We start from the raw sequence: 27,266 nt of genomic DNA on the forward strand, positions 1-27,266 counted from the left end.
GCGAGGCCTGCGCAGCCGGCGCCGAGGCCCACCGGGGTAAGGCCTGATCGCACCCCTGCCCCACGGCAGCCCCCAGCGCCGACCACGAGGCACCGAGCCGCGACCCGAGGCGCCTCCCTCAGCCCTCCTCCGGGCCGGAAGCAGCCAATCAGCCCCACCACCAGCCGCCAATAGCAGCAGGGCCAGGAGCCCTTTAAATCCAACGCGACGCCTAGGCGTCGCACGCCGAAGGAGCACGACAAAGGGGCTGGCCCCTTTGTGCGCCCCTTAGTGCAGCCCAGAAGAGCAGCCCAGAAGCCAGGTCTCAATCACAGCTGGGTCTTAAGGTAAGCCCGAAAGTCTCTCAGCTAGCGGCAGCGAAAACAGGCCCTCTCAGCAGACCTAACCTAATAGCCGTAGACGAACCCACAGTGTCAGACCCACCACCCTCTTCCTGACACCTATAGACTAGAGGACACTGCAACTACTGTTCCAACCATTGTCTAACAGCCACCCATCAGTCATCAGAGAAGCTACCAGCCCTCCGTCACCCCAACCACAACTTCGGATTCCAAGTAAGGATACAATTCAACACACCACCACCATATCATGCACCCTATACCTATACCAACTATCCAGTACACACCTAAACCCAAATCCAATAAACCCAGGATTCTAGGCATACGACATCAGAGATTGATTCCAATCATGATCTCCCCCATGACCCAAACGCTAGGATTAACATTATTCACGCTCACACTATTCAACGCCCAATCGATCACAAAAAAACTACACATCCTCAACGACCATCTGACAGACAACAACCCCGATATTTGCGCCATCACAGAAACATGGCTGAAACCCTCAGACACAGTCCTACTAAACCAGCTACCCAACCATCTTTATGACGTTCATTCAATCCCTAGAATCAAAAAAAGGGGTGGAGGGATCCTTCTAGCCACAAAAAAGGGCCTAGGGCTCTCACTCCAATTATCTACCACAATAAACAAGACTGAAATTGCCTTCTTCAATTCGGACCATCTACAAATAGCTTTAGTCTACTCACCACCTGGAACTTTAGACACAGACCCTTCACCTCTAATTGAGTTCACAACAAAACATTGCAAACAGGATAAACCAGCTATTTTGATGGGAGACTTCAACTTACATGTAAATAACACACCACTAACTCATAACTGTGATATCCTTCTCTCAGCTCTCAACCACTTAGGCTTCAACCAGATAGTCAAAGATCCCACGCACAAAGCAGGACACACACTTGACCTGATCTTTCTCAACAACGGCATATCACCAACCAATAACCCTACCTGCGTCCCAGTCCCTTGGTCGGACCACCACGTCATCTCGGCAGAACTTCAAATTTCAGACCAGCCTCGTCCCATATATCCAGTAACCACTATACGTTACAGGAAACCCTGCCCCATAGACAATCTTAGTAACATACTTTCCACAGAACTCGACCAACTGGATTTAACAGATGCATCCTCAGCTATTACCTCCTGGCTCAATATTACAAACAAGATTGCCGATCTTACCTGTCCCGCTACCACCAAATCCTTAAAACCACCCCAAGCAAAAAGACAACCGTGGTACACTCCAACACTCAAACCCTCAAACAAGAACTCCGGAAAAAAAGAAAACAGCTGGCGCAAATCTCCGTCCACCATCACAACGCGAATTTACAAATCCCATCTTAACACATACAGATTAGCCATCCTAAAAGCCAAAAAAGACTTCTTTGCAAAAAAAATTCACAACTTTGCACTGGACCCAAAAGCTCTATTCTCATTTGTATCTTCCCTAACAAAACCTACTCCTCCTAGCATTCCAGATGAACTAGCAGCCAACAAAGCTGAGGAACTAGCAATTTACTTTGACAAAAAGATCACCAACCTCCTCAAGCCTATCCTTACCCAACAAAAAACAGTACTACAGCTGACAACCACACCATTTATCAAAGAATACAGCCTTTCATCGTTCGAAACTCCTTCATCATTAGAAATCGAACTTATCCTCAAGAAGCTCAAACCATCTTCCCATCCTATGGATACTATACCCTCCAATCTTCTCCTAGCGACCCCAAACACCATTTCTAAACCCATATCAGACATCATCAACTGCTCCTTAATACAAGGAAAGGTCCCAGACCAACTCAAAATAGCAGTTTTGAAACCGTTACTAAAAAAACCAAACCTTTCAACGGATGACCCTGCAAATTTCCGACCTATCGCTAACCTTCCCCTTATTTCAAGAGTGATGGAAAGATTCGTCAACAAACAATTGTCGGAATACCTGGAGGATAACAACATTCTCTCCCCTTTCCAATTCGGCTTCAGGAAATCACAAAACACTGAAGCACTCCTAACATCGTTATCCGACACCATACTTCTTAATCTGGAAAAAAAACAACCTTACCTCCTTGCTCTTCTTGACCTATCCGCCGCATTCGACACAGTTAACCATACCATACTACTCGAGCGACTATCCGACATTGGAATTCAAGGAGAAGCACATAGCTGGTTCCAATCGTTCCTGGAAAATAGATTCTACAAAGTAAAAATCAACAATGAAGAATCGCAACCCATCAAATCAACTCGAGGAGTACCACAAGGATCATCTCTCTCTCCTACGCTATTCAATATTTACTTGCTCCCACTCTGCCACTTACTCTCTAACCTCAAGCTAAAACACTATATTTTCGCTGATGACATTCAGATTCTCATGCCCATCACAGAATCAATACAAAAAACTTGGGCGCATTGGAATATCTGCTTACAAACCATCAACTCTCTCCTATCCAGCTTGAACCTCATACTTAACCCAAACAAGACAGAAATCCTCATCATCTCACCAGACGAAAATCACACCCTTACCAACTTTCAAAGCGTAACTCAATTCTCAAATCCAATCACTAACCTCTCCACCTCCGTCAGAGACCTGGGGGTGCGTCTTGACAACAAATTTAACCTAAAATCCTTTATAACCAACACAACTAAAGAATGCTATTACAAACTCCAAGTGCTGAAAAATCTCAAACCTCTTCTTCACTTCAGCGACTTCCGACTAGTAGTCCAGTCTTTAATTCTGTCTAAGCTGGACTACTGCAACTCTCTACTGCTAGGTCTCCCAGCTTTATCCACCAGACCATTACAGATGGTGCAGAATGCAGCAGCAAGGCTACTCACCAACACTAATAAAAGAGCCCACATAACACCTATTCTTCACAGCCTACACTGGCTTCCTATAAAAGCTAGAATCACCTACAAGACTCTATCAATGATCCACAAGGACATAATGGGCATCGCCCACCTAAATCTAAATTCGCTTCTCCGCCTTCACACATCTCAAAGACCCATCAGGCACAACTACAAAGGTTCCTTATATGCTCCCCCGATCAAAACCACATTAACAAAACGAGCACTCTCAACAGCCGGACCCACACTCTGGAACTCACTACCGCCAGATCTACGCCAAGAGACCTGCCATCTAACTTTTAAGAAAAATCTAAAAACGTGGCTTTTCAGGCAAACATATACAGAATCACAAGTTTACTTAGACACCGGCCAAAAGAAAAATAGCTCAACACCAGATCCAGTTTCACCTTTACCCCCCTTCAAGACTCAACTACGTCGGATCTGAACTTCTCACCTTAAAGACTTCTTAAAGACTTCTTAAAGACTTCTTCTCTGATTCATCTGTCTTCCTTAACTCATGGATTTCTCGCATACTTTGCACATCAACATGGTCTGTGTACCCTCAAATCTCAATTTAGTCTACCCTTTAATTTTTTTCTAGATATTTATTCTCGCTATAATCATGCCGAGCATTCACCTACGTCCTGTTGACGAGTTACTATTATTATTATTATTATTATCTATGTAATATTTAATTTAATCTATTATTAATATCCATATGTTATAGGTTATATGCTAAATGCAATATGTTATACGTTATATGTTAAGAAACGCTGTTCCATGTAACGCCTTTTGTGCGAAAGTTTTGTTATATGTAAACCGACCTGATTCGATACTTGTATTGAGAATGTCGGTATATAAAAATCCGAAATAAATAAATAAATAAATAGATACCCCAGAAACATACTCAGAGATTACCCAGTCTCAACACTGAAGATTTTCACTGAGCTGTGAGGGAAGCTGGAGTTCAAGAAGGCTGTCTCTGAAACTGGAAGCACTAGTTGGTGTCTCGGCTTGCATGCTGGCTTTACAGAGGACTTGTCTAATCCCTGGTAGGGATGTGAATCGTTTTTTTGACGATTTAAAATATCGTCCGATATATTTTAAATCGTCAAAAATCGTTAGAGGCGCGATACAATAGGAATTCCCCCAATTTATCGTCAAAAATCGTAAATCGGGGGAAGGGGGAGGGGAAGGGGGAGGGCGGGAAAACCGGCACACTAAAACAACCCTAAAACCCACCCCGACCCTTTAAAATAAATCCCCCACCCTCCCGAATCCCCCCAAAATGTTTTAAGTTACCTGGGGTCCAGTGGGGGGATCCCGGTGTGATCTTGCACTCTCGGGCCACGGCTGCGTTAATAGAAATGGCGCCGGCGCTACCTTTGCCCTGTCATATGACAGGGCAAAGGTAGCGCTGGCGCCATTTTGGTTCCTGTCCTCCGACATCACGACCGCAGGAGATCGCTCCCGGACCCCCGCTGGACCCCCAGGGACTTTTGGCCAGCTTGGGGGGGCCTCCTGACCCCCACAAGACTTGCCAAAAGTCCAGCGGGGGTCCGGGAGCGACCTTCTGGCACTCGGGCCGTATTGCAAAATGGCGCCGGCCGTATGGCCGTATTGCCGTATTGCAAAATGGCGCCGGCGGGGGTCCGGGAGTGAAGTCCTGCGGTCGTGACGTCGGGAGACAGCAGTGGCCCGAGAGTGCAAGATCACACCGGGATCCCCCCACTGGACCCCAGGTAACTTAAAACATTTTGGGGGGGTTCGGGAGGGTGGGGGATTTATTTTAAAGGGTCAGGGTGGGTTTTAGGGTTGTTTTAGTGTGCCGGTTTTCCCGCCCTCCCCCGATTTACAATTTACACGATTTAAAAAAAACCAAAACCACGACGATCAGATTCCCTCCCCCCCAGCCAAAATTGATCGTTAAGACGATCAATCACACGATTCACATCTCTAATCCCTGTAGAGGAATAAGACAAGTTTGTCTCTGGTTCCAAAGTAGCAAGCAAGAAACTTCTCTTACGTGTAGTGCCCTCCAGGATACTTGACTTTGTCTGTTACTTGGGAGCAGGGAGGGGTGGAGTGACTCAGTGTCATCTTCTTGATGGTGCAAATGGAATGACTCCCCTATGAGAAAAGGCTAAAGAGGTTAGGGCTTTTCTGCTTGGAGAAGAAACATCTAAGGAGAGATATGATAGAGGTCTATAAAATCATAAGAGGATTAGAACAGGTAAATGTGAATCAGTTATTTACTCTTTCAGCTAATACAAGGACTAGGGGACATGCCATGAAGTTAGCAAATAGCACATTTAAAACAAATTGGAGAAAATGATTTTTCATAAGATCCTCTGAGCGAAAATTCTTTTTCACTCTGAGGATGTGGTTAGACAGTTAGTGTAGCTGAGTTTAAAAAAAGGTTTGGATAAGTTCCTGGAGGAGAAATCCATTAACTGCTATTAATATAAAAGTTGACTTAGGCAATAGCCATTGCTATTACTGGCATTAGTAGCAGAGGATATAATGTTTGGGTACTTGCCAGGTACTTGTTGTAACCTGGATTGGCCTGGATGATGCTGGGCTTGATGGACCCTCAGTGTTTGTTGTGTTTGTGGCATTGTGTGGACCCTTAGTCGCAGTGGAGATGACTCCTCCCACAGGGAGGGGCCCCGTGGGGAACCACAGCGATAAGCTAAACGCAGAGAGCGGACACTTGTAGGTGGAAAGCTTTATTGTACTGCTGTAGATAGATGGTAAGAGGGTGGAAGAAAGGCACTGAATTCCAGCAAGGTGCCGATACTTTCTGACAGTCTCAGATATAGTAGTCTCACCCAGATGTTCAATGTAGATAGGGACTCGCTGAGCGGGATAAGCCAAGCCTAGTGGGTGGAGTTGGAGAACCGGATCGTAGAGGTACTCATTGGAGCGTAGTGCAAGCGTCTTCCTGGCAATGAAGATGATGGGACCGAAGGTCCATGGTGCAGAATACACTGGACTGGTAGGCCCTCGAGGAGTGAGTACCTGATAGTGCAGAAGATCCTGAAATAAAGAGAGAGACCCCTGAGAAGCAGTTGTCAAGTTAGTAGAAACCCAAAAGGGTGGTTGGAAGCGAGAGTCCCCCGAGGAGCGGGTGCCTAGAGCTTCGTCAGGAGCGAGATTCCCCGGAGGGTAGCGAAGCATCTAAGCGAGCAGCTTATAGTGGCGCGAGTAGCTAAACTGAAGTCCTTGCTAACTCAAAGTGGGTAGCGTAGCGGAGGCTTAAATACCTGGAGGTGTTGTCGTCATGCGGTGGGGATGCCCCCAAGGTTCCTGCATGATGTGTACATAGGCATAGGCAACGTGTGCGCGCACCCTAGGAGGCCACGGGACGGAGCATGACAGACTGGGACGCCCATGCTGAGTTGGAGACGCCGACGGTTTTAGGCACTCGGCACCAGAGGCAGCCATCTTGCCCAAGGAAGAGAAAAAGGGTAGAAAAGAGGTAAAGCAGAGCGGTCGCAGCCATCTGCGACTGACGGACGCAACAGTTTTATGCAGTATGGCAACTTGTTATGTTCTAATATTCTTATCTTGACAGCTGAGTCCTGAGACCGTCTCCCAAGCTGTTTTTAAGAGCCAGGATATGCATATTCACTTGCTCATGCATATTAAAGCTAGGATCTGAATAGAGGTCTAATTGGATTTTTGTTCTTCACTTTGAACTGCTTGACTCCCCTATGGTCTGTCTCTACATCACGTACACACACAGGGTGTGTATTGTCTTATGTCCTCTCAGTTTGCTGATAGAAGATTTCATTCTTTAAGTGAGGCCCAAGCAAATAATGTGTACTGGCAGATCAGATAATTCAGTCATGTCTGTAGTTTAACATTTCTATATCTCTCAGTTCAGAAATACAGGCCAAGTGTCCATTTTGAAGTAAGAATATCCATTTTGTTGCATGTAGAGTAGTGAAACTTTGGGTTTCTCACTGTGGTGCTTCTGAGTTTACTCTATTTGAGTCTCATAATATGACTTCTTGCTGTGAGGTGTTTGCATCTGAGGTATTTGATTGTCACTGTCATATACTCCCTCCTTCCTCGTTTCTAAGCTCTACATATTTAGGTCTTTGAGTCACATTTGATAGGGCATATTTAGATTTGAACCATTTCTACTACTGCTTCTCTATTTCCTTATGCAGATAAACTCTCCAGAACTGAACATGATTCTTTGGAAGAGGTCTCACCAGTAATTTATAATGAGGCATTATCACCTTTCTTTTTCTACTGTTGATACCTCCCCCATGGGCTCTTGCCACTGCCTTGCTACACTATTTAACAGTGTTTGTCTCTGTGATTTTTTTTTTTGCAGGTGATAAAGTCATTCCACTCTTTATGCCACAATGTGGGAAGTGTGTCTGCTGCCGCAATCCAAAAACTAACTTATGCCTGAAAAACCCGTTAGTTTCATTGTTTTTTACTTTTAAATTTCTATATTATTTTTCAATAAAATCAGCTCACAGCAAAATGTAAAATTTAAAGTCACTTAAGCAAGTTGGATTGTCTCTTTAATAGCATGGGTGCATCTCAGGTGGAGGATGAGAGGATCAAATTTACCTGCAAAGGCAAGCTGATTAACAGACTGGCTGACATAAGCACCTTTTCTGAATACACAATTCTGGATGAAACTTCATTTACCAAAATTGATGATAATGCCCCTCTGGATAGAGTCTGTCTGATTGGTTGTGGATTTTCTACTGGTTATGGATCTGCAGTCAATACTGCCAAGGTATGGATGGTTACATCACTGTCAGTTGATGACTAGATCCCTCTTGAGATAAAGTGATGATCCTCAGTTAGCAGATATCTCTCTGGTAGGCAGACATCATTAATTCTCTATAACTTTATTATTATTATGTAGGTGCAACCTGGTTCTACCTGTGCTGTATTTGGTTTGGGAGGAGTTGGCCTTTCAGTTGTCATTGGCTGCAAAGTAGCTGGAGCTACCCGGATTATAGGCGTTGACATCAATAAGACCAAGTTTGCAAAGGCTAAAGAGTTAGGTGCCACTGATTGCCTCAACCCACAGGACTATGACCAGCCCATTCAGAAAGTGCTGAAGGACATGACAAATGGTGGCGTGGACTATTCCTTCGAGTGCATTGGGCGTACTGATTCCATGGTATGTTATCATTGTTACTTAGTATGTGTGTATAGGTATCTATACACTGAGGTATCCATACATATCTATAGGATGCTAAGGAAAAGGAGTTACCTTGAAAATAAACAAGTTAACTCTGTACAAAGATAAAGATTATAACGTAAATTCTTTTGCCTGGATTGCATGACCTCACTGCTCCATGCACTACTGAGTCCTCCAAATTCTTCATCCAGCTGAGGCTTGTATTCACCTGGCCCTCATAATCCCAGCTGACTTCAAGGAACAGGCAATAAAACACAGCATGCCAGATGTTTCAGACTTTAATTAAAACAATTCTAACCCAAACAGTAAATCAATGAACTTGATATGGAGGCAGATTAGAAAGAAATTAAGGAATATAGCATTAAGCAAATATTGTTAGCAGTGAAGAAGAAAATATTTTGAACAAAATAATATTTCAGTCCAGTAGTTCTCAGAAAATATTATTCAGCTTAAACCTAACTTCCAGTAAAAAAAAAAAAAAAAAGATTATGTGAAGTAAATAAAAAAACACACCCACAGCAGGACACCGTGCCTTCTTTCTCTCAGCAGTCTGAGGAAGTTGCTGCAATTGCAGCCTCTCTCAGATTTTCTCCCCAAAAAGAATGGAAAAACAGGGCAGGTCAGGAAGAAAAAGACCCCATGGAAACCCAACAGCCAGGTGACTTATTATGGACAGAGTAATGTTCCTTCTAAGGATTAGATTGCTCTGTGCAAAAATTGTTGCTTGTGAGCAAAACCTTTGGTTTCATTACCCTATGAGCACTACTTTCTTTGATGCAACAAACCTATCAATTTTATGCTCACAGCAACCCAATCCTTAGAGGAAACATTGGTAGCAACATGCAAACAAACTTTCTCACATACACACACACACACACGCTAACACACTTGCATATTCACTCTCATACTCTCTCACGCATACATGCTCACTCTCTCTCTCTCTCTCTTTCTCTCTGTCTCTCTCTCTCACACACACACACACACACACACACACACACACACACGCTCTGAACTCACTCTCATACACACATACTCTACAGGGCCTCAGCCTCCCTCTTGCCTCTGGGGCTCCTCTTCACAGGTCACTGAAAGATGAGGGCCTCCACGAGATGTGATCCTCAGCAGCCCTGCTACCAGGCTTCCTCTTCTTGAGCAGGGCTCTCCATGCATTCTGGGTGAAATCAGCTGAACTGAAATCACTCTAGTTCACAGGCATTTGATGATGCTAGCAACAGTTGGCCACTGAGTTAGGTTCAGTGCCACTACTTTCCTATATAAATTATATTATATAAATTTGGCTATAGTCACTCAGACTCTAGTAGACGCTTTAGTGCAGACGTCAAATTATATGAGGTGAAAAAAGCTATTTTAGCCAAAAGATCTTCATTCAAAAATTGGAAGAAGGATCCAACAGAAGAAAATAGGATAATGCATAAATGTTGGCAAGTTAAATGTAAGACATTGATAAGATAGGCTAAGAGAGAATTTGAAAAGAAGTTGGCTGTAGAGGCAAAAACTCACAGTAAAAATGTTTTTAAATATATCCGAAGCAGAAAGCCTGTGAGGGAGTCAGTTGGACCGTTAGATGATCGAGGGGTTAAAGGGGCACTTAGAGAAGAAGATAAGGCCATCACGGAAAGATTAAATGATTTCTTTGCTTTGGTGTTTACTGAAGAGGATGTTAGGAGAGGTACCTGTACTGGAGAAGGTTTTCATGGGTAATGATTCAGATAGACTGAATCAAATTACGGTGAACCTAGAAGATGTGGTAGACCTGATTGACAAACTGAAGAGTAGTAAATCACCTGGACCGGATGGTATATACCCCAGAGTTCTGAAGGAACTAAAAAATGAAATTTCAGACCTATTAGTAAAAATGTGTAGCTTATCATTAAAATCATCCATTGTACCTGAAGACTTGAGGGTTGCTAATGTAACCCAAATATTTAAAAAGGGCTCCAGAGCGATCCGGGAAACTACAGACCGGTTAGCCTGACTTCAGTGCCAGGAAAAATAGTGGAAAGTGTTCTATACATCAAAATCACAGAACACATAGAAATTCATGGTTTAATGGAACAAAGTCAGCATGGCTTTGCCTCACAAATTTGCTTCACTTTTTTGAAGGAGTTAATAAACATGTGGATAAAGGTGAACTGGTAGATGTAGTATACTTGGATTTTCAGAAGGTGTTTGACAAAGTTCCTCATGAGAGGCTTCTAGGAAAAGTAAAAAGTCATGGGAAAGGTGGCGATGTCCTTTCATGGATTGCAAACTGGCTAAAAGACAGGAAACAGAGAGTAGGATTAAACGGACAATTTTCTCAGTGGAAGGGAATGGGCAGTGGAGTGCCTCAGGGATCTGTATTGGGACCCTTACTTTTCAATATATTTATAAATGATCTGGAAAGAAATACGACGAGTGAGATAATCAAATTTGCAGATGATACAAAATTGTTCAGAGTAGTTAAATCACAAGCAGATTGTGATAAATTGCAGGAACACCTTGTGAGACTGGAAAATTGGGCATCAAAATGGCAGATGAAATTTAATGTGGATAAGTGCAAGGTGATCCATATAGGGAAAAATAACCCAAGCTATAGTTACACAATGTTAGGTTCCATATTAGGTACTACAACCCAAGAAAGAGATCTAGGCTTTATAGTGGATAACACATTGAAATCGTCGGTTCAGTGTGCTGCGGCAGTCAAAAAAGCAAATAGAATGTTGGGAATTATTAGAAAGGGAATGGTGAATAAAACGGAAAATGTCATAATGCCTTTGTATCGTTCTATGGTGAGACCACACCTTGAATACTGTGTACAATTCAGGTCACCGCAGCTCATAAAAGATATAATTGCGATGGAGAAGGTACAGAGAAGGGCTACCAAAATGATAAGGGGAATGGAACAGCTCCCCTATGAGGAAAGACTAAAGAGGTTAGGACTTTTCAGCTTGGAGTAGAGATGGCTGAGGGGGGATATGATAGAGGTGTTTAAAATCATGACAGGTCTAGAACGGGTAGATGTGAATCGGTTATTTACTCTTTCGGATAATAGAAAGACTAGGGGGCACTCCATGAAGTTAGCATGTGGCACATTTAAAACTAATTGGAGAAAGTTCATTTTTACTCAACACACAATTAAACTCTGGAATTTGTTGCCAGAGGATGTGGTTAGTGCAGTTAGTATAGCTGTGTTTAAAAAAGGATTGGATAATAGGGATGTGAATCGTTTTTTGATGATTTAAAATATCGTCCGATATATTTTAAATCATCAAAAATCGTTAGGGCCACGATACAATACCAATTCCCCCGATTTATCGTCAAAAAATCGTAAATCGGGGGAAGGGGGAGGGCAGGAAAACCGGCACACTAAAACCCCCTAAAACCCACCCCCGACCCTTTAAATTAAATCCCCCACCCTCCCGAACCCCCCCCAATGACTTAAATTACCTGGGGGTCCAGCGGCGGTCCGGAACGGCAGCGGTCCGGAACGGCCTCCTGCAATTGAATCGTGTTGTCTTCAGCCGGCGCCATTTTTCAAAATGGCGGCGCAAAATGGCGGCGGCCATAGAACAACACGATTCGACTGCAGGAGGTCGTTCCGGACCCCCGCTGGACTTTTGGCAAGTCTTGTGGGGGTCAGGTGGCCCCCCAAGCTGGCCAAAAGTCCCTGGGGGTCCAGCGGGGGTCCGGAAAACGATCTCCTGCCGTGAATCGTTTTCCGTACGGAAAATGGCGCCAGCAGGAGATCGACTGCAGGAGGTCGTTCAGCGGGGTAGGGTCGGGGGTGGGTTTTAGGGGGTTTTAGTGTGCCGGCTCACGATTTTCACGATTTTCACGATACTTTAAACACCCAAACGGCAACAATACGATTCCCTCCCCCTCCCAGCCGAAATCGATCGTTAAGACGATCGAGGACACGATTCATAGAAACATAGAAACATAGAAATGACGGCAGAAGAAGACCGAATGGCCCATCCAGTCTGCCCAGCAAGCCTCACACATTTTTTCTCTCATTCTTATCTGTTACTCTTAGCTCCTTGTTCTATTCCCCTTTCACCCCCACCATTAATGTAGAGAGCAGTGATGGAGCTGCATGCAAGTGAAATATCTAGCTTGATTAGTTAGGGGTAGTAGGGGCAGTAACCGCCGCGATAAGCAAGCTATACCCATGCTTATTTGTTTTACCTAGACTATGTTGTACAGCTCTTGTTGGTTTTTTTTTTCTTCTCCCCTGCTGTAGAAGCAGAGAGCCATGCTGGATATGCATTGAAAGTGAAGTATCAGGCACATTTGGTTTGGGGTAGTAACCGCCGTAACAAGCCAGCTACTCCTCGCTTTGTGATTGCGAATCCTTTTTTTCTTCACCCCTGTCGTTGAAGCTATGCAGGATATGCGTGAAGCATCAGTTTTTTGTTTTTGTTTTTTTTTTTCCCCCTGCCGTTGTTTGTTGTTTGTTTGTTTGTTAATTTTTTTTTTCCCCTGCCGTTGAAGCAGAGAGCTATGCTGGAAATGCGTGATGTATCAGTCTTTCTCCCATGCCGATGCAGCAGAGAACCATGCTGGATATGCATGGAAAGTGAAGTATCAGGCACATTTGGTTTGGGGTAGTAACCGCCGTAACAAGCCAGCTACTCCCCGCGTTTTGAGTGCGAACCCTTTTTCTTCTCCCTTGCCGTTGTAGCAGAGAGCTCTGCTGGATGTGTGAAGTATCAGTTATTCTTCTCCCCTGTCATTGAAGCAGAGAGCTATGCTGTATATGCATTGAAAGTGAAGTATCAGGCATATTTGGTTTGGGGTAGTAACCGCCGTAACAAGCCAGCTACTCCCCTCTTTGTGAGTGCAAATCCTTTTTTCCATTACCTCTTGCTGTTGAAGCTTAGAGCGATGTAGGAGTCACAGTAAGCATGTGTATGTTTATTTAATAAGGGTATTGTGTCAATAGCCATCATTCTGGCGAGTCACCCACTCTTCATTGGCGGCCTTTTGACTTTATGGATCAAGTCATTGGATAAGTTCTTGGAGGAGAAGTCCATTACCTGCTAGGGATGTGAATCGTTTATCTGACGATTGAAAATATCATCCGATATTAAAAATGGCCCACGCCATTTTTAAAAATGGCGCCAGCCGTCCATTGCTCCTACCATGTGACAGGGACCGGCCAATGGCACGGATACCCTGTCACATGGTAAGGCAAAGGGCCATTTTGTTTACTGGCAACCGATGGCCCGAGCGCGGGAGAATGCTTCCGGGACCCCTGCTGGACCACCAGGTATTTAAAAAAAATTTTGGGGGGGGGGGTCTGGAGGGTGGGGGGATACTAGCAAACTCATTTTAAAGAGTCGGCTGTATTTTTTTGTTATCGGCTCGTGTGCAGCCGATAAAAAAAAAAAACCCGATCGGACTGCAAGAAAAAAATTTCACGATGTGAATCAGAACCGGAATCAGAACTGATACCGGTTCTGATTCACATCTCTATTACTTGCTATTAATTAAGTTGACTTGGAAAATAGCCACTGCTTTTACTAGCAATGGTAACATGGAATAGACTTAGTTTTTGGGTACTTGCCAGGTTCTTATGGCCTGGATTGGCCACTGTTGGAAACAGAATGCTGGGCTTGATGGACCCTTGGTCTGACCCAGTATGGCATGTTCTTATATTGATGTTGCAAATGTAGCAATGATACCAAGAGAAAAGCCTCCACTAGTAGTGGGATGGTCATTTGGCAGCATTATGTGCCACCTTATGGAAGATAAGAATTTGACTACCAACTCTGGTTCATCTACCATCCTCCAGCCATACATTATTATGCTTATATTTCTACATTTCCTAGTGCACATGTATATTACTTTCGTTTATTAAAAATTTTTATAACACATTCATCATAAACATTTTGTTGTGGTTTGCATGGCACAGGTCTGAAGCTGCCATGGCATATCTGTTGGACGATACAGATGTGAAAATAGGACAGGAGTAGCCAAATCCAGGGTTTAATAGCCACAAACTGGCTTGGATTTTCAGGATACCCATAATGAATATGTATCATATCTTCATGCACTGCCTTTATTGTATGCAGACTTGGCTCCCATCATGATCATCTCTTAGGTATGGGGGCACTAGATATGTGTTTTTGAAAATTAAATGTATGTGCTTATTTTCCTTCCCTTCTCCTCACCCCACCTCCCAGGATGCTCTTTTTCTCCCCAAGTAAATACAGCTGTCTAGTTAAACTTAGTGGCTCTACCAACTCAGCAGGGGACAATTAAAGCCATCAAAAAGTTGCCCGGTTTCAGTCAGTGTAAAAAATGCATTGTACCCCTGGCTCTTACTGTGTTATGGGGTTTATTCTCATTTGATCAGTCATCTGGGGAACATTTCCCTAATTATCTTGTGACTTTGCAATTTCTGAGTTTTACAATTTCTTCTGTTCACTCTCAATCGTCATCTTTTGCCTTATGGATAAGAATTACCTGCTCTGTTTTCAGGGTAACCAAAACATGCCAGTTACCCTGGTTCACAATCACAATGTATATAGATACTAGAGATGTGCTTTAGGTAAACATTTTGTGTCGGGCTTCGTTTTGGGGCCCCCCGTGGGAATTTCGTTTTTCCCATGGTTTGAGGGGGGGGTTTCGGGTCCCCAATTTTCGGGTTAGTGCGCACTAACTTCAAAAATGAACTTTTCCCGAAATTTCAGAAAAAATCAATCGTTTTTCGGTTTTCCCGAACCATTGCAAATTAGGCAATTTCGTTGACATTGACTAATTTGGGAAAAACGATTGCACATCCCTAATAGATACTTCTCATGAATGTCCATGGTGGCTCTCCTGAAAACCAAACCTGCTGGTGGCTCTTGAGAACTGGATTTGGGGGGATGTTGATATTGATGTATGACATATTTCAAACTCATTTGTGGCATAATTAAGGTCTGTAATTTGGAAAAAGAGACAGAAATGAGACCACAGGGGGAGATTAAGAGGGGGAAAAAGGAAAATAAAGATTACAAAGCATAATCCCTGGGAATGTAGATAGAAAAGTATTTCCTTTTTCCACTAATTGGCAGAAAAATATAAATATTTATTTTAAAATTTATGCTGACCTACAAGACATTTTTTACTCAAGGTTATTGAGGTTAGTGAATTGTTTCATGGAAAGGTTATTTGTGGCCTTTGAACGGTTTTCTGTTTTGCTTGTACATCAGGTAGCTGCCCTGGAGTCTTCCCACCCTGGATTTGGAACCTGTGTGATCATTGGAGCAGCTCCTTACACTGATAAGATCTCTTTTGATCCTATGCTACTGCTTACAGGACGCACCTTGATAGGATCTCTTTTTGGAGGTATGGTAAAGAATTGCATTATGATATTTAAAAATAAATCTATGAAACGTGGGAAAGTGCACACTTGTATTAGTAATGAGGATATCAAAGGAAGTGATACAAACCTGAAAAGAGTGTGAAAAATGATATTTCTAATTAATTTAGCTTCTGAGATTCCAGAAAGTAACACATTGTTAATGTTGAATAACTGAAAAAATGTTTGAAAAGCTAAAACCTTTTGCTGGCTTTTCAATAATCTACATAGGGATCAACTGTACTAAGCTTTTCCCAATTGATATTAAATAGGAAATGTCCTATAGTATATTTCATATTAGCCACCATAAACAGAGATTTATTAAAATAATACATGCACATATATACCACGGAGAAAAGCAAAGAAAGGGGAGATATGATAGAGATATTTGCACATCTTCTAGGAGCAAATGCACAGGAGCCAGGCCTCCTTCAAAAGAAAGGATGCTATGGAACAAGGAATGAGGGAGAAAGATTGTAAACTCAGAAGCAAGAGTAGTAGGCAGCCTAAGTGAAACTTATATCCTTATGCCCCTCGCCTCACACAATTAAAAGTTATGCATTTATGTTAAGTTTTTACATGAAAAATAACATTCAAAGTTCAGTCTTCTGAGGGACAAATATTTCTTACAACAACATACATAATGGGGTAGATTTTTTAAAAAAGCGTGTTCACGTACTTTTGTTTGCGCACCAGGTGCAAACAAAAGTACGCTGGATTTTATAAGATACGCGCGTAACCGCGCGTATCTTCTAAAATCCTGGATCGGCGTGCGCAAGGCTGCCGATTTTGGGCAGCCGGCATGCGCCGAGCCGCGCAGCCTGTCACCGTTCCCTCCGAGGCTGCTCCGAAATCGGAGCGGCCTCGGAGGGAACTCTCTTTCACCCTCCCCTCACCTTCCCCTCCCTTCCTCTACCTAACCCACCCCCCCCGGCCCTATCTAAACCCCCCCCTTACCTTTGTCCATAGATTTACGCCTGCGAGAAGCAGATGTAAATCTACGTGCGCCAGCGGACTGCTGGCGCGCCATGCTCCGACCCGGGGGCTGGTCCGAAGGCCTGGACCACGCCCCCGGGCCGGCGCCACACCCCTGGTCCTGCCCCCGAAACGATGCGCCCCGCCCCCAAAACGCCGCGTCTTCGGGTCCCGCCCCCGACACGCCCCCTTCCAAAAACCCTGGAACCTACACGCGTCCCGGGGTTCTGCGCGCGCCAGCGACCTATGGAAAATAGGCGCGCCGGCACGCAAGGCCCTGCTCGCGTAAATCCGGGCGGATTTACGCGAGCAGGGCTTTTAAAATCCGCCCGAATATATTTACATGCACTGCTGTGTTGCCAATCAGAAATCCTATGAAAAAGCAAAAAAGACACTTGGAACACATATGGCATTAGACCTATTGCAACACTTGTTGTTTATGGGCTTGAGCCTCAGAAAGCCATGAGTAAACTGTATTAATATTACAATATAGTGAACCTCCCATACTAAAACAGCACTAACTGCAATCATTCAAACAGTAACAATCCTACCTATGAAAAAGCAACACTGCAGACATGACATCAAACCCTAGAAAAGCAATATAGCCAAGGAAAATGAAGCAAGCCAATTGCTTTAGATTTCTAAAAAGAAACTGCATGCTAGCAGAATACCTCAATCACATATGCAGAGCACACTGACCCTCACCAAATACAGAATAAAGGGGCTGATGCAATAATTTTTGCGGAAAGCGGGTTCTAACTTTTCAGCGCCCGCTTTCTTAACGCACACATGGCGCCCACAAGGGGGGCGCCATGCAACAGGCAAATTAGGGAGTCGCTTTAGCAAGGAGGCTGCTGGTTATGAATTGGCATTGGCATGTGATGAGCGCTATCTCATTCACTCCACGTTGGACAAGGGTTAAATAGGGTTAAATAGGTGCTAATCCCCCTATTGCATTAGGGGCTGGATTAGCGCCTATTTAACCCGTGTCCGACAGTGGGTTAAACAATGCACGTACTGATTTGCATCGGCCCCAAAGAGACCATAAAGTATAAATACAAACATGCAGACAAAATGTGAATTAGAAACTGCAACAAGCCAGATGCTGTATGCAGTGCTGCAATGGAAAACCAGAAATATTACCATTGCTCATAAAATATCAAACAATAAAAGCAAGACATTCAAAATATTCATTGTAATAATGTAATAGAGACTTCTGTTCCAATACAAATAACTGCTGTGTATCTCCTGTTTCAGATAGTCAGTACAGATTAGTAATTAGGAGGAGCCACAATTCATACAAAGCTCCTCCCTTCGAGGGGTCTGGAATGGCCATCTCCTTTCAGAGGTTTATAGCAGTTCTCCGCATAGAGGCCTCACCTGGAGTACTGTGTTCAGTTCTGGAGACCGTATCTACAAAAAGACAAAGACAAGATGGAAGCGGTACAGAGAAGGGCGACCAGGAAGGTGGAGGATCTTCATCGGATGACGTACGAGGAGAGATTGAAGAATCTAAATATGTACACCCTGGAGGAAAGGAGGAGCAGAGGAGATATGATACAGACTTTCAGATACTTGAAAGGTTTTAATGATCCAAAGGCAACGACAAACCTTTACCATAAGAAAAAAATCAGCAGAACCAGGGGTCACGATTTGAAGCTCCAGGGAGGAAGATTCAGAACCAATTTCAGGAAGTATTTCTTCACGGAGAGGGTGGTGGATGCCTGGAATGCCCTTCCAGAGGAAGTGGTGAAGACCAGAACTGTGAAGGACTTCAAAGGGGCGTGGGATAAACACTGTGGATCCATAAAGTCAAGAGGCCGCCAATGAAGAGTGGGTGACTCGCCAGAATGATGGCTACTGCCTGGACACAATACCCTTATTCAATAAACATACACATGGTTACTGTGACTCCAACATCACTCTAAGCTTCAACAGCAAGAGGAAATGTGGAAAAAAGGATTTGCACTCACAAAGCCGGGAGTAGCTGGCTTGTTACGGCGGTTACTACCCCAAACCAAATGTGCCTGATACTTCACTTTCGATGCACATCCAGCATAGCTCTCTGCTCCAACGGCAGGGGAGAAGAAAAACTGATACTTCACGCATACCCAGCATAGCTTCAACGGCAGGGGAGAAGAAAAAAGGATTCACACTCACAAAGCGGGGAGTAGCTGGCTTGTTACGGCGGTTACTACCCCAAACCAAATGTGCCTGATACTTCACTTTAGATGCATATCCAGCATAGCTCTCTGCTTCAACGGCAGGGGAGAAGAAAAACAACCAATAAGGGCTGTATAACATAGTCTGGGTTAAAACAAATAAGCATGGGTGTAGCTTGCTTATTGCGGCGGTTACTACCCCTACTACCCCCTAACTAATCAAGCTAGATATTTCACTTGGATGCAGCTCCATCACTGCTCTCTACATTAATGGTGGGGGAGGAAGGGAAATAGAACCAAGAGCTAAAAGAAACAGATAAGTATGAGAGAAAAAATGTGTGAAGCTTGCTGGGCAGACTGGATGGGCCGTTTGGTCTTCTTCTGCCGTCATTTCTATGTTTCTATGTTTCTATGTTTCTATAGAGCTCTAGGGGCAGCGTAGCTTGTAGTTTAGGAGGTGTTTGGAGATTTTGCTTATTTTAGATTTTTGGACCTACTCTTTGGACTCCAACAAACCCTGCTGGAAGTCTGTTAATTGGTCAGGGGGCTGCCCTACCTTTCCACTCCCTGGAGGGAAGGGTATTTCCTCCTGAGAAGATTTGGGGTTCTGACAATTTTCTTGGTAGGAAACTTGGTGAAGCCTTGCCCACTAACTGAACTCAGAGAATGGGGAACCCTATTTCTTGGGCTGGGTAGTTTAGAGAAGACCTGTTCCTCTACACCCTCAACGATACAGAGGAAAGTGGTGACCCAGTGCCAGGACCTTCGAGTGTTTGCATCACTTGGGGGGAAAATACTTTGTTTTGAAAGTTCTTGGAGGAAGGTTTGCCTCCCCTCTTCCTTCCCATCTAAAGACATGTGAAGCTGCTGTTCCAGCTTGGATTCCACCCATATGGGATCCCTAGAGAAATACAGAAATCTAGAAGACCTTCTAACTGTGGGTAACGAGAACTTTAAGATCATTCAGGACTCCCATCCGGTGTCTTCAACCTGCGGCGAGAGAGGTTTGGGCTCTCTGTGCAGCGTCAGTGACTGTTATCTTTTTTGCCAGTTTGAAAGGGGTTCCCTGCCCATCTATAGGATAACCTGCCCACATGGGGACTCTATTTTTCCAAGCCCTGGAGGCTAGTTCTGGTACCAGAGATTCCTGCACAGATTGAAGAAAGAGGCTTAAAAGTAAAGGACTTTGTGGTGCTGTGGATTAAGTTGTTCTGCCATAGTTCATCAGAGTTTTCAACAGTAAATAATTTATTTTTGGACACTAACTCAATGGCTCCAGTGGATTTATTTGGCACACTCAGCTCACAGACTGAAATACAAATAGCCCTCTCCCAGGGATGAGAACAAGAGCTAAAATGGTCACCCCTAGCATTCAAGGCCTTGGAAGCAATCTTTTCCCACATTCATAGAAATGTAGAAATGATGGTAGGAAAGGATCAAATTGTCCATCCAGTTTGTCCATCAAGCTGGTGGCAGTATCTGCTGAACCATGCAGGTTACCTCCATACTTATCAGTTTCCAGGACCTTAAATGGCAGGGCCCTTTTTGGTTGCTATCTGAATCCAATTCCCAGTTACATCTTGCTGTTGAAGCAGAAAGCAATGTTGGAGTTGCATCAACAGTATGAAGGCTTATTGGTTAAGGATAGAAACAGCCACATCAGCAAGTTACTCCCATGCTTATTTGTTTCCCCAGACTGTAAAAGTCCAAGAATCCAGGCCTTGGAAATAAGAGACTGTGTAAGAGCTAGACTGGTAAAGTCCCAGCCCCAAAGAGACTTAACAAATTCTTTTATGGCCCCCATTGGGTTGTAGCACAAACTCACAAATGCAGTTACATTAGTAAAGCCATAGTAATAAAAATAATAAATAAATATTTATTTATTTATTTAAGAGTTTTTTATATACCGCGCACTTGGGCACTTACGTGTCCGTCTAGGCGGTTTACAAACTTACGTACATAATAAAAACAATGAAATACTTACATACACTATAGGACAAATTAAGATAAACTTTGTTGACTTTAGTAAATATCAGTGACCTAGATTAGGTTCAGATATTATATTTATAGGCATTGTTAAATACGAAAGTTTTAAGCATCTTTTTAAATTCATTGCGGTTGGATGTCATCCGGATAGAGTCAGGAATGGAATTCCACAGGGTCGGGCCGATAACCGAGAAGGCTCTTTTCCTTGTCAGTGCTAAACTGGTTGTCCTGATTGATGGAATCTCCAGTAGGCATTTGTCTGTTGATCGTAACTGTCTTGAGGGTTTGTATATATGTAGCATGGTACAGATCCATACGGAATTGGGATTATAGAGCAGGTTGTGAATGGTGGTCAGGATTTTGTATTTTATGCGATGAGTTATGGGAAGCCAGTGTAAATGCTGTAGTATGGGAGTAATGTGTTCTTTCCTCGGTAGGTTGAAGATTAGTCTGGCTGTAGCATTTTGGATAAGTTGGAGAGGATGTAGTGAAGATGAGGGTAGTCCGATATATAATGCATTACAATAGTCTAAGTTCGATAATATTAAGGCTTGTGTAACAGTTCGAAAATCAGGTGATAGTAACAGTGGCTTAAGTTTTTTAAGCATGTGTATTTTAAAAAACGATTTTTTAACAGTTTCCGATATGTGTTTAGATAAGGATAATTTGGCATCAACAGTTATGCCAAGGTTTCTTGCATGATTTTTTTATGGTTATGGGTTGTCCGTCAAAGGTGAATGTGTTTGGAAGGCGTTGAGCTGAATCGGGGACAGTTGATAGATAAATGAGTTCAGTTTTTGCTGCATTCAGTTTGAGTCTATTATGAGACAACCAGGTTTTTATTGTTTCTAGGTAGATTTGGAGTAGTGAGAATGTTTTGTTCCATGATTCAGTTACAGGTAGAATGAATTGAATATCGTCTGCATATAGTTTGAAATTTAGGTTTAGGCCATCAAGAAGGTGACAAGGTGGTAGAAGGTAAATATTAAACAGTAATGCAGAGAGTGATGAACCCTGTGGGACACCTGTGCTGGTTGTGTACCATTCAGATTTGGAGTTTCCTAGTGTTATTCTTTGGGGACGATTTTTTAGGAATGAAGTGAACCATTGTAATGCCGTATTTGTGATGCCAATTTGTTGTAAGTTGGAAAGTAGTATGGTGTGGTTTAGGGTGTCGAAGGCGGCGGATATATCTATCAGAACCATTATGTAATTTATGTTTGAGTCAAATCCTCTTATGATTATATCAAAAGCTGATATGAGAAGAGATTCAGTACTGTGTCCCTTTCTAAAACCGTACTGGTTACAGTGTAATATATTGTTTTCTTCAATGTATAGTGATATTTGATGAAGGGCAACCGATTCGATTATTTTGGCTAGCGATGTTAGTGTTGCAATTGGTCGGTAATTAGATAAGTCTGAGGGGTTTTGATTTTTCTTTTTTGGTATGGCTGTAATTGATGTTCTTTTGAGAGTATCGGGGAAGATTCCTTGGGATAAAGAAGCATTTACTATTTGAGATATGGAGGGAGCGATGTGTTCTTTGATGGATTTGAGTAAATGTCCTGAGCAGGGGTTAAAGGGGCTTTTTGAAGGTTTTGATTTTGTCAGTATGTTCTTGATTGTGGTGTCATTGATGTCCATGAATTCTGAGAAGTTACAATCAAGTGGTGGGATAGATGGTTTGGGGATTGGTAGATGTTTAAATTCAGTAGAAATGATTTCAGATTTCTTTGTGAAGGATTTTGCTATTTTATTACATAATTCATCTGTTATAGACGTTGGAGGTTCTGGTGTTGTAAGTTCTTTTACAATAGAAAATAGGATTTTTGGGTTTCCGTTGCTTTTTTCAGTTGAGATGAGTAATAAGATTTTTTTGTTTTTATTATTTCTTTTTTGTATTTTTGAAGAAGGGTGAAATATTCTTGTTTTCTTTCTGGGCGAGGATTTTTCCGCCATCTTTGTTCCAGGTTCCGTAATTTACTTTTTATTGTTTTAAGTGATTCGGTATACCAGGAGGATGTTTTTTTGTTGGTGTTTTTGGTCAATACCAAAGGGGCAACGGTGTCTATGCTTTCTGTTATGCAGTTGTTCCAGAAGGTTATCATGTCTGATATTTTTGTGTGTGGGTTTTGACTGATTTTTGGTATTAAGGTGTTTGTAAAAGTTTCAATGTTTAATTTCTTTCGTCAAAGTTTTAAGTATTCATTTTGATCTTTTTGAGTGGTGTTTATGTTTGGGGGTTTTACATTTCCTTCTACCTTTATTAGAAGGTGGTCTGACTATGGTATTGGGGTAATGTCTAGTTTGGGGTTATGAAAGGATAGGTTAATGAAAATTTGGTCTAGGGTGTTGCCTAGTTTGTGTGTTGGGGCATCTATAATGGGTGTGTAGTTTAGACCAGCTAGGGCTTCTATTAGGTTAATGACTGAAGGATGGTGTTGTTGATTATTGAAGTGTAAGTTAAAGTCTCCGGCGATAATGGTTTGTTCTAGGTCGCAGGGTAGTGTGGTAATTATTTCAAGGAAAGTTGAGGGGTTATTGGTGAGAATTCCAGGGGGGCTGTATATTAAACAAATATTTAGGATGTTTGTGGTGATAAGTAGGGTTTCTATGCTTGAATCGTTTGAGTTATAGATTTCTTGTGAGGATAAAGAGAGGACTTTATTATTACCAGGAGTCCACCTCCTCTTCTATTTAATCTAGGTTGAGATATAGGTATGTAGCCATCTGGACACATGCTATTTAAGATGACTGTATCATGGTCGTAGAGCCATGTTTCTGTAATGAGGATTATGTCAGCGGATGTAGAGGTGATTAGGTCATATATGATTGGGGTTTTTTTCCTAGTGGATTGAGCATTGATTAATAGTATGGTTACTGATGTAAGTAAGAGCATAAGTTGGTTTGGTATAGTGTTATTTGTTGTTGGTATAGGTCGTAAGTGATGTTGTCTTGGGCTTTTGAGTCTCGCTCGTAGGGAGCCGTATCTTCCATTACTGTTGATGGTTGAGATATTCATTTTGTTGAAAAGGGGATTGTAACTTAGTGAATATTGGTAGTGAGGTAAGTTTATTACTATCAGTAGTGAAGGTGCGCACGAAGGGGCGCACAAAGGGGCATGCCCCTTTGTCGCGCACCTTCGGCACGCGGCGCCTCCAGCATCGCTGCTCGGCCTTTGAGCCGACGCCTCAAGATGACGCGGGAGGTAGGGCGTGGCTAAGCCCGCACGGCTCAAAGGATAGAGCAGGATGTAGCAGCTCTATCGATGAATTGAGCAGTGAAAACTGGTGCAACTCCTGCCCTCAAGCTAGGAGTGGGATGTGGAGTCCGCTGAAAGTCAAATGTTGAATCCGGCGTCGCTGCTCGGCCTTTGAGCCGACGCCTCACGATGACGCGGGAGGTAGGATGGGGCTAAGCCCGTGCGGCTCAAAGGATAGAGCAGGATGTAGAAGCTCTATCGATGAATTGAGCAGCGAAAACTGGTGCAACTCCTGCCCTCAAGCTAGGAGTGGGATGTGGAGTCCGCTGAAAGTCAAATGTTGAATCCGGTGTCGCTGCTCGGCCTTTGAGCCGACGCCTCACGATGACGCGGGAGGTAGGGCGGGGCTAAGCCCGCGCACCTCAAAGGATCGAGCAGGATGTAGAAGCTCTATCGATGAATTGAGCAGCGAAAACTGGTGTAACTCCTGCCCTCAAGCAGCTTATGAATAGAATTACATTCCAGAATTTAAATGTCATTTAAACATTTTTTTAATTTTGCAAAACTCCAAAAAAAATATTTTACAAAATGAGACACATCAAATAACACCCACCAATGAAAACAAATAAGGATACAAAAATTGCCTATTCTCCATAACTGGTAACTTTTGATTTCCAGTTACCCTAAGATTGTTATGGATTAATGGGGGCAGGGGGTGCGCACATACTTTCTCCTCTGTTTCACATTCATTTACACACACACACACACACACACACACACACACACACATTCTATCTCATGCACATGCTGGCTCACACACTGAAATACAAATAACAAAAACACACATTCTCTTGCATACACATGCTCACTTGTACATTTTCATACACATTCTCTTATATACACTCTTTTACACACTCTCACACATATTCATGCTTGCATACTTTCTCTTTTGCACATTCTCACATGTACACACTCACATAGACAAACACACACACACATTCTCACATGCTCAGTCACATAGACACAGACACATACCCACATTTTCTGTTCCCTCCTCCACACAAAAAATAGCAGCAACCTCTTCCTTTGGCCTGCACTGTTGATGGAATGCCATCTCTTTTTTCTGGCCTTGCAAGCATACTGCTCCTGTCCCAGGTGGGAAGGGCAGGGTCATGTCAACCCTGCAGCTTTCATCTGGCTCTGTAGGTCCACTAGTGCTGACCTACTCCTTCTGACTGCCTGCTGGGTCAACAATGCTCATTTTTTCTGGCCCGCCAAGACTACTGCTGTTCTTTTGGCCCAGCCACAGTGAATATATCATCTTTCTTTCCCTGTGTGCACATGCGTCAGGACCTCCTCTTCTGGGCCTTGCAGGTGGGAAGAACAAAGAGGTAGAATCATCAGGGTCCTGCCACTGCTGCACTTCTACTCCCAATCTCTGGCACTCTAAGTGACCATTTAGTAGTTCCATAGAGAGAGGAAGAGATTAAAAAGCTGAGTAGGAAATGTAGATGGCAGACTGGATGCACCGTATGGTCTTTATCTGCCATCATGTACTATGTTTCTATGTTTAAACATAGAATTATTATATACTGATGACATTTTAAAGGTTAATGGTCATATTATCACCATAGAGTAGATGACAATAGTTAGTGATAGCACCCTTTGGTTTTCTTCATTGGTTTTCAGAAAGCAAAGCAAAAACTTAAGTCATTGGTTTAGAGACAGTTTTCTATTTTTTGGGAAGGGGGCTTAGGATTTTATGATATGGTTTTGTTGAAGTCAAAATTTACTGTTACTTATTTATTTGTTTTATATACCGTCAATCTGAAACAATCTCGACGGTGTACACTCACTTATATAGAAAAACCTATATAATAATACAATCAAACTTAAATTTCTAAAAACTAGTCACATTAAAACACAAAATTAATTGCTACATGATAAAATATTTCAATAAAGTACAGCAATTTAAGTAAAATAGGCACATTTGTAAGCAACTTAAATGATAAAATAAAAATAAAACCAAAATAAAATAAAAGTGTATGAAATAAAATAAAATAAAAATCAAACATAATAAAACACATAAAGCCAGATTTTATAGCTTTAAGCACAGAAACAGCCAGAAAAGGTTCGCACAGTCATATTGATTATTACTCTGACATCAGATCATATGCATTTTTAAATAGTAAAGTTTTAAGTATTACTACTTAACATTTCTATAGTGCTACTCCATGTACATACACAGTGCTGTACAAACAACACATAAAATACAGTCCCTGCACAATAGAGCATGCAGTCTAATTAAGCAAACATGCAGGGGAAGAGACTTGGGGAGTTTCATATCATAAGGCAATGGTTAAAATTAGTTAGTTAATGAGGCTGAAGGTGGACAATCAGGCTTAAAATTTAAAAATAGCCTTAAAAAGGTGGATTTTAGATGGGATTTAAATGAGGTGAGAGAGCACGAGTACCAAATCATGCAGTCTATTCCAAGCACAGGGTGCAGGTAAGTGGAAAGCACAGAGTCGGGAACTGGTGGTAGACAAGGGCATAGATAGGACTGACTTGTCTAATGAGCTGAGTGCATGAGGAGGGGGTGTGGAGAGAAATAAGAGAGGAGAGGTAGTAAAGAGCTATAGCAGGAATGCACAAGTAAGAGGGGCTTGAACTATACGTGGGTATGGATAGGGAGCCAATGCACTGACTTCAGAAGAGGAGTTATATGGGGAGGAGTATATATTTGGGGAAAAATAAGATGCACAGTTGAATTTAGGATACATTGTAGTAGAGAGAGAGATGACTCGCTGGGTGACCTCTGAGAAGCAGGTTGCAATAGCCTAAGTGGAAGGAGATGAAAGAGTGGATAAGGGTTGTGGAAGTATAAGGAATGGATTTTGGCGATGTTATAAAGAAACTGCACGTTTTAGCAGAGTTTTCGATATGTGTAGAAAAGAGAGAGAGGAGTCAAAGAGCACTTCTAGATTATAGGTTGAGGGGACTAGAAGGATGACAGTGTTATCCACATGCATAGAGAAAGGATGAAGAGGGGAGGTGGGCTTTGGGGGGCTCTGTCTTGGCCATGTTGAGTTTAAGGTGACAGTGAAACATCCAGTCAGAAATATTAGAAAAACAGGCTGAGATCTGGGAATGAATTTCTGGCGTAGACAGGTAAATCTGGAAGTCATCAGTATAAAAATGGTATTCAAACACATAG

The 27,266-nt window shown here is 42.8% G+C and overlaps 1 protein-coding gene across 1 annotated transcript in view; it reads left to right on the top strand.

Annotated features, from left to right (window-relative positions):
- LOC115089244 (alcohol dehydrogenase 1-like) overlaps positions 1-27,266 on the top strand; it is a 58,515-nt gene that overhangs the window by 21,043 nt on the left and 10,206 nt on the right. Inside the window, exons 4-7 of the mRNA XM_029597360.1 lie at positions 7,543-7,630; positions 7,746-7,959; positions 8,092-8,352; positions 15,576-15,711. Coding sequence (XP_029453220.1) covers positions 7,543-7,630; positions 7,746-7,959; positions 8,092-8,352; positions 15,576-15,711 — 699 coding nt within the window. The remainder of the gene's footprint in view (positions 1-7,542; positions 7,631-7,745; positions 7,960-8,091; positions 8,353-15,575; positions 15,712-27,266) is intronic.

The sequence above is a fragment of the Rhinatrema bivittatum genome, chromosome 1 (genome assembly GCF_901001135.1).
Source record: "Rhinatrema bivittatum chromosome 1, aRhiBiv1.1, whole genome shotgun sequence".
NCBI lineage: Eukaryota > Metazoa > Chordata > Amphibia > Gymnophiona > Rhinatrematidae > Rhinatrema > Rhinatrema bivittatum.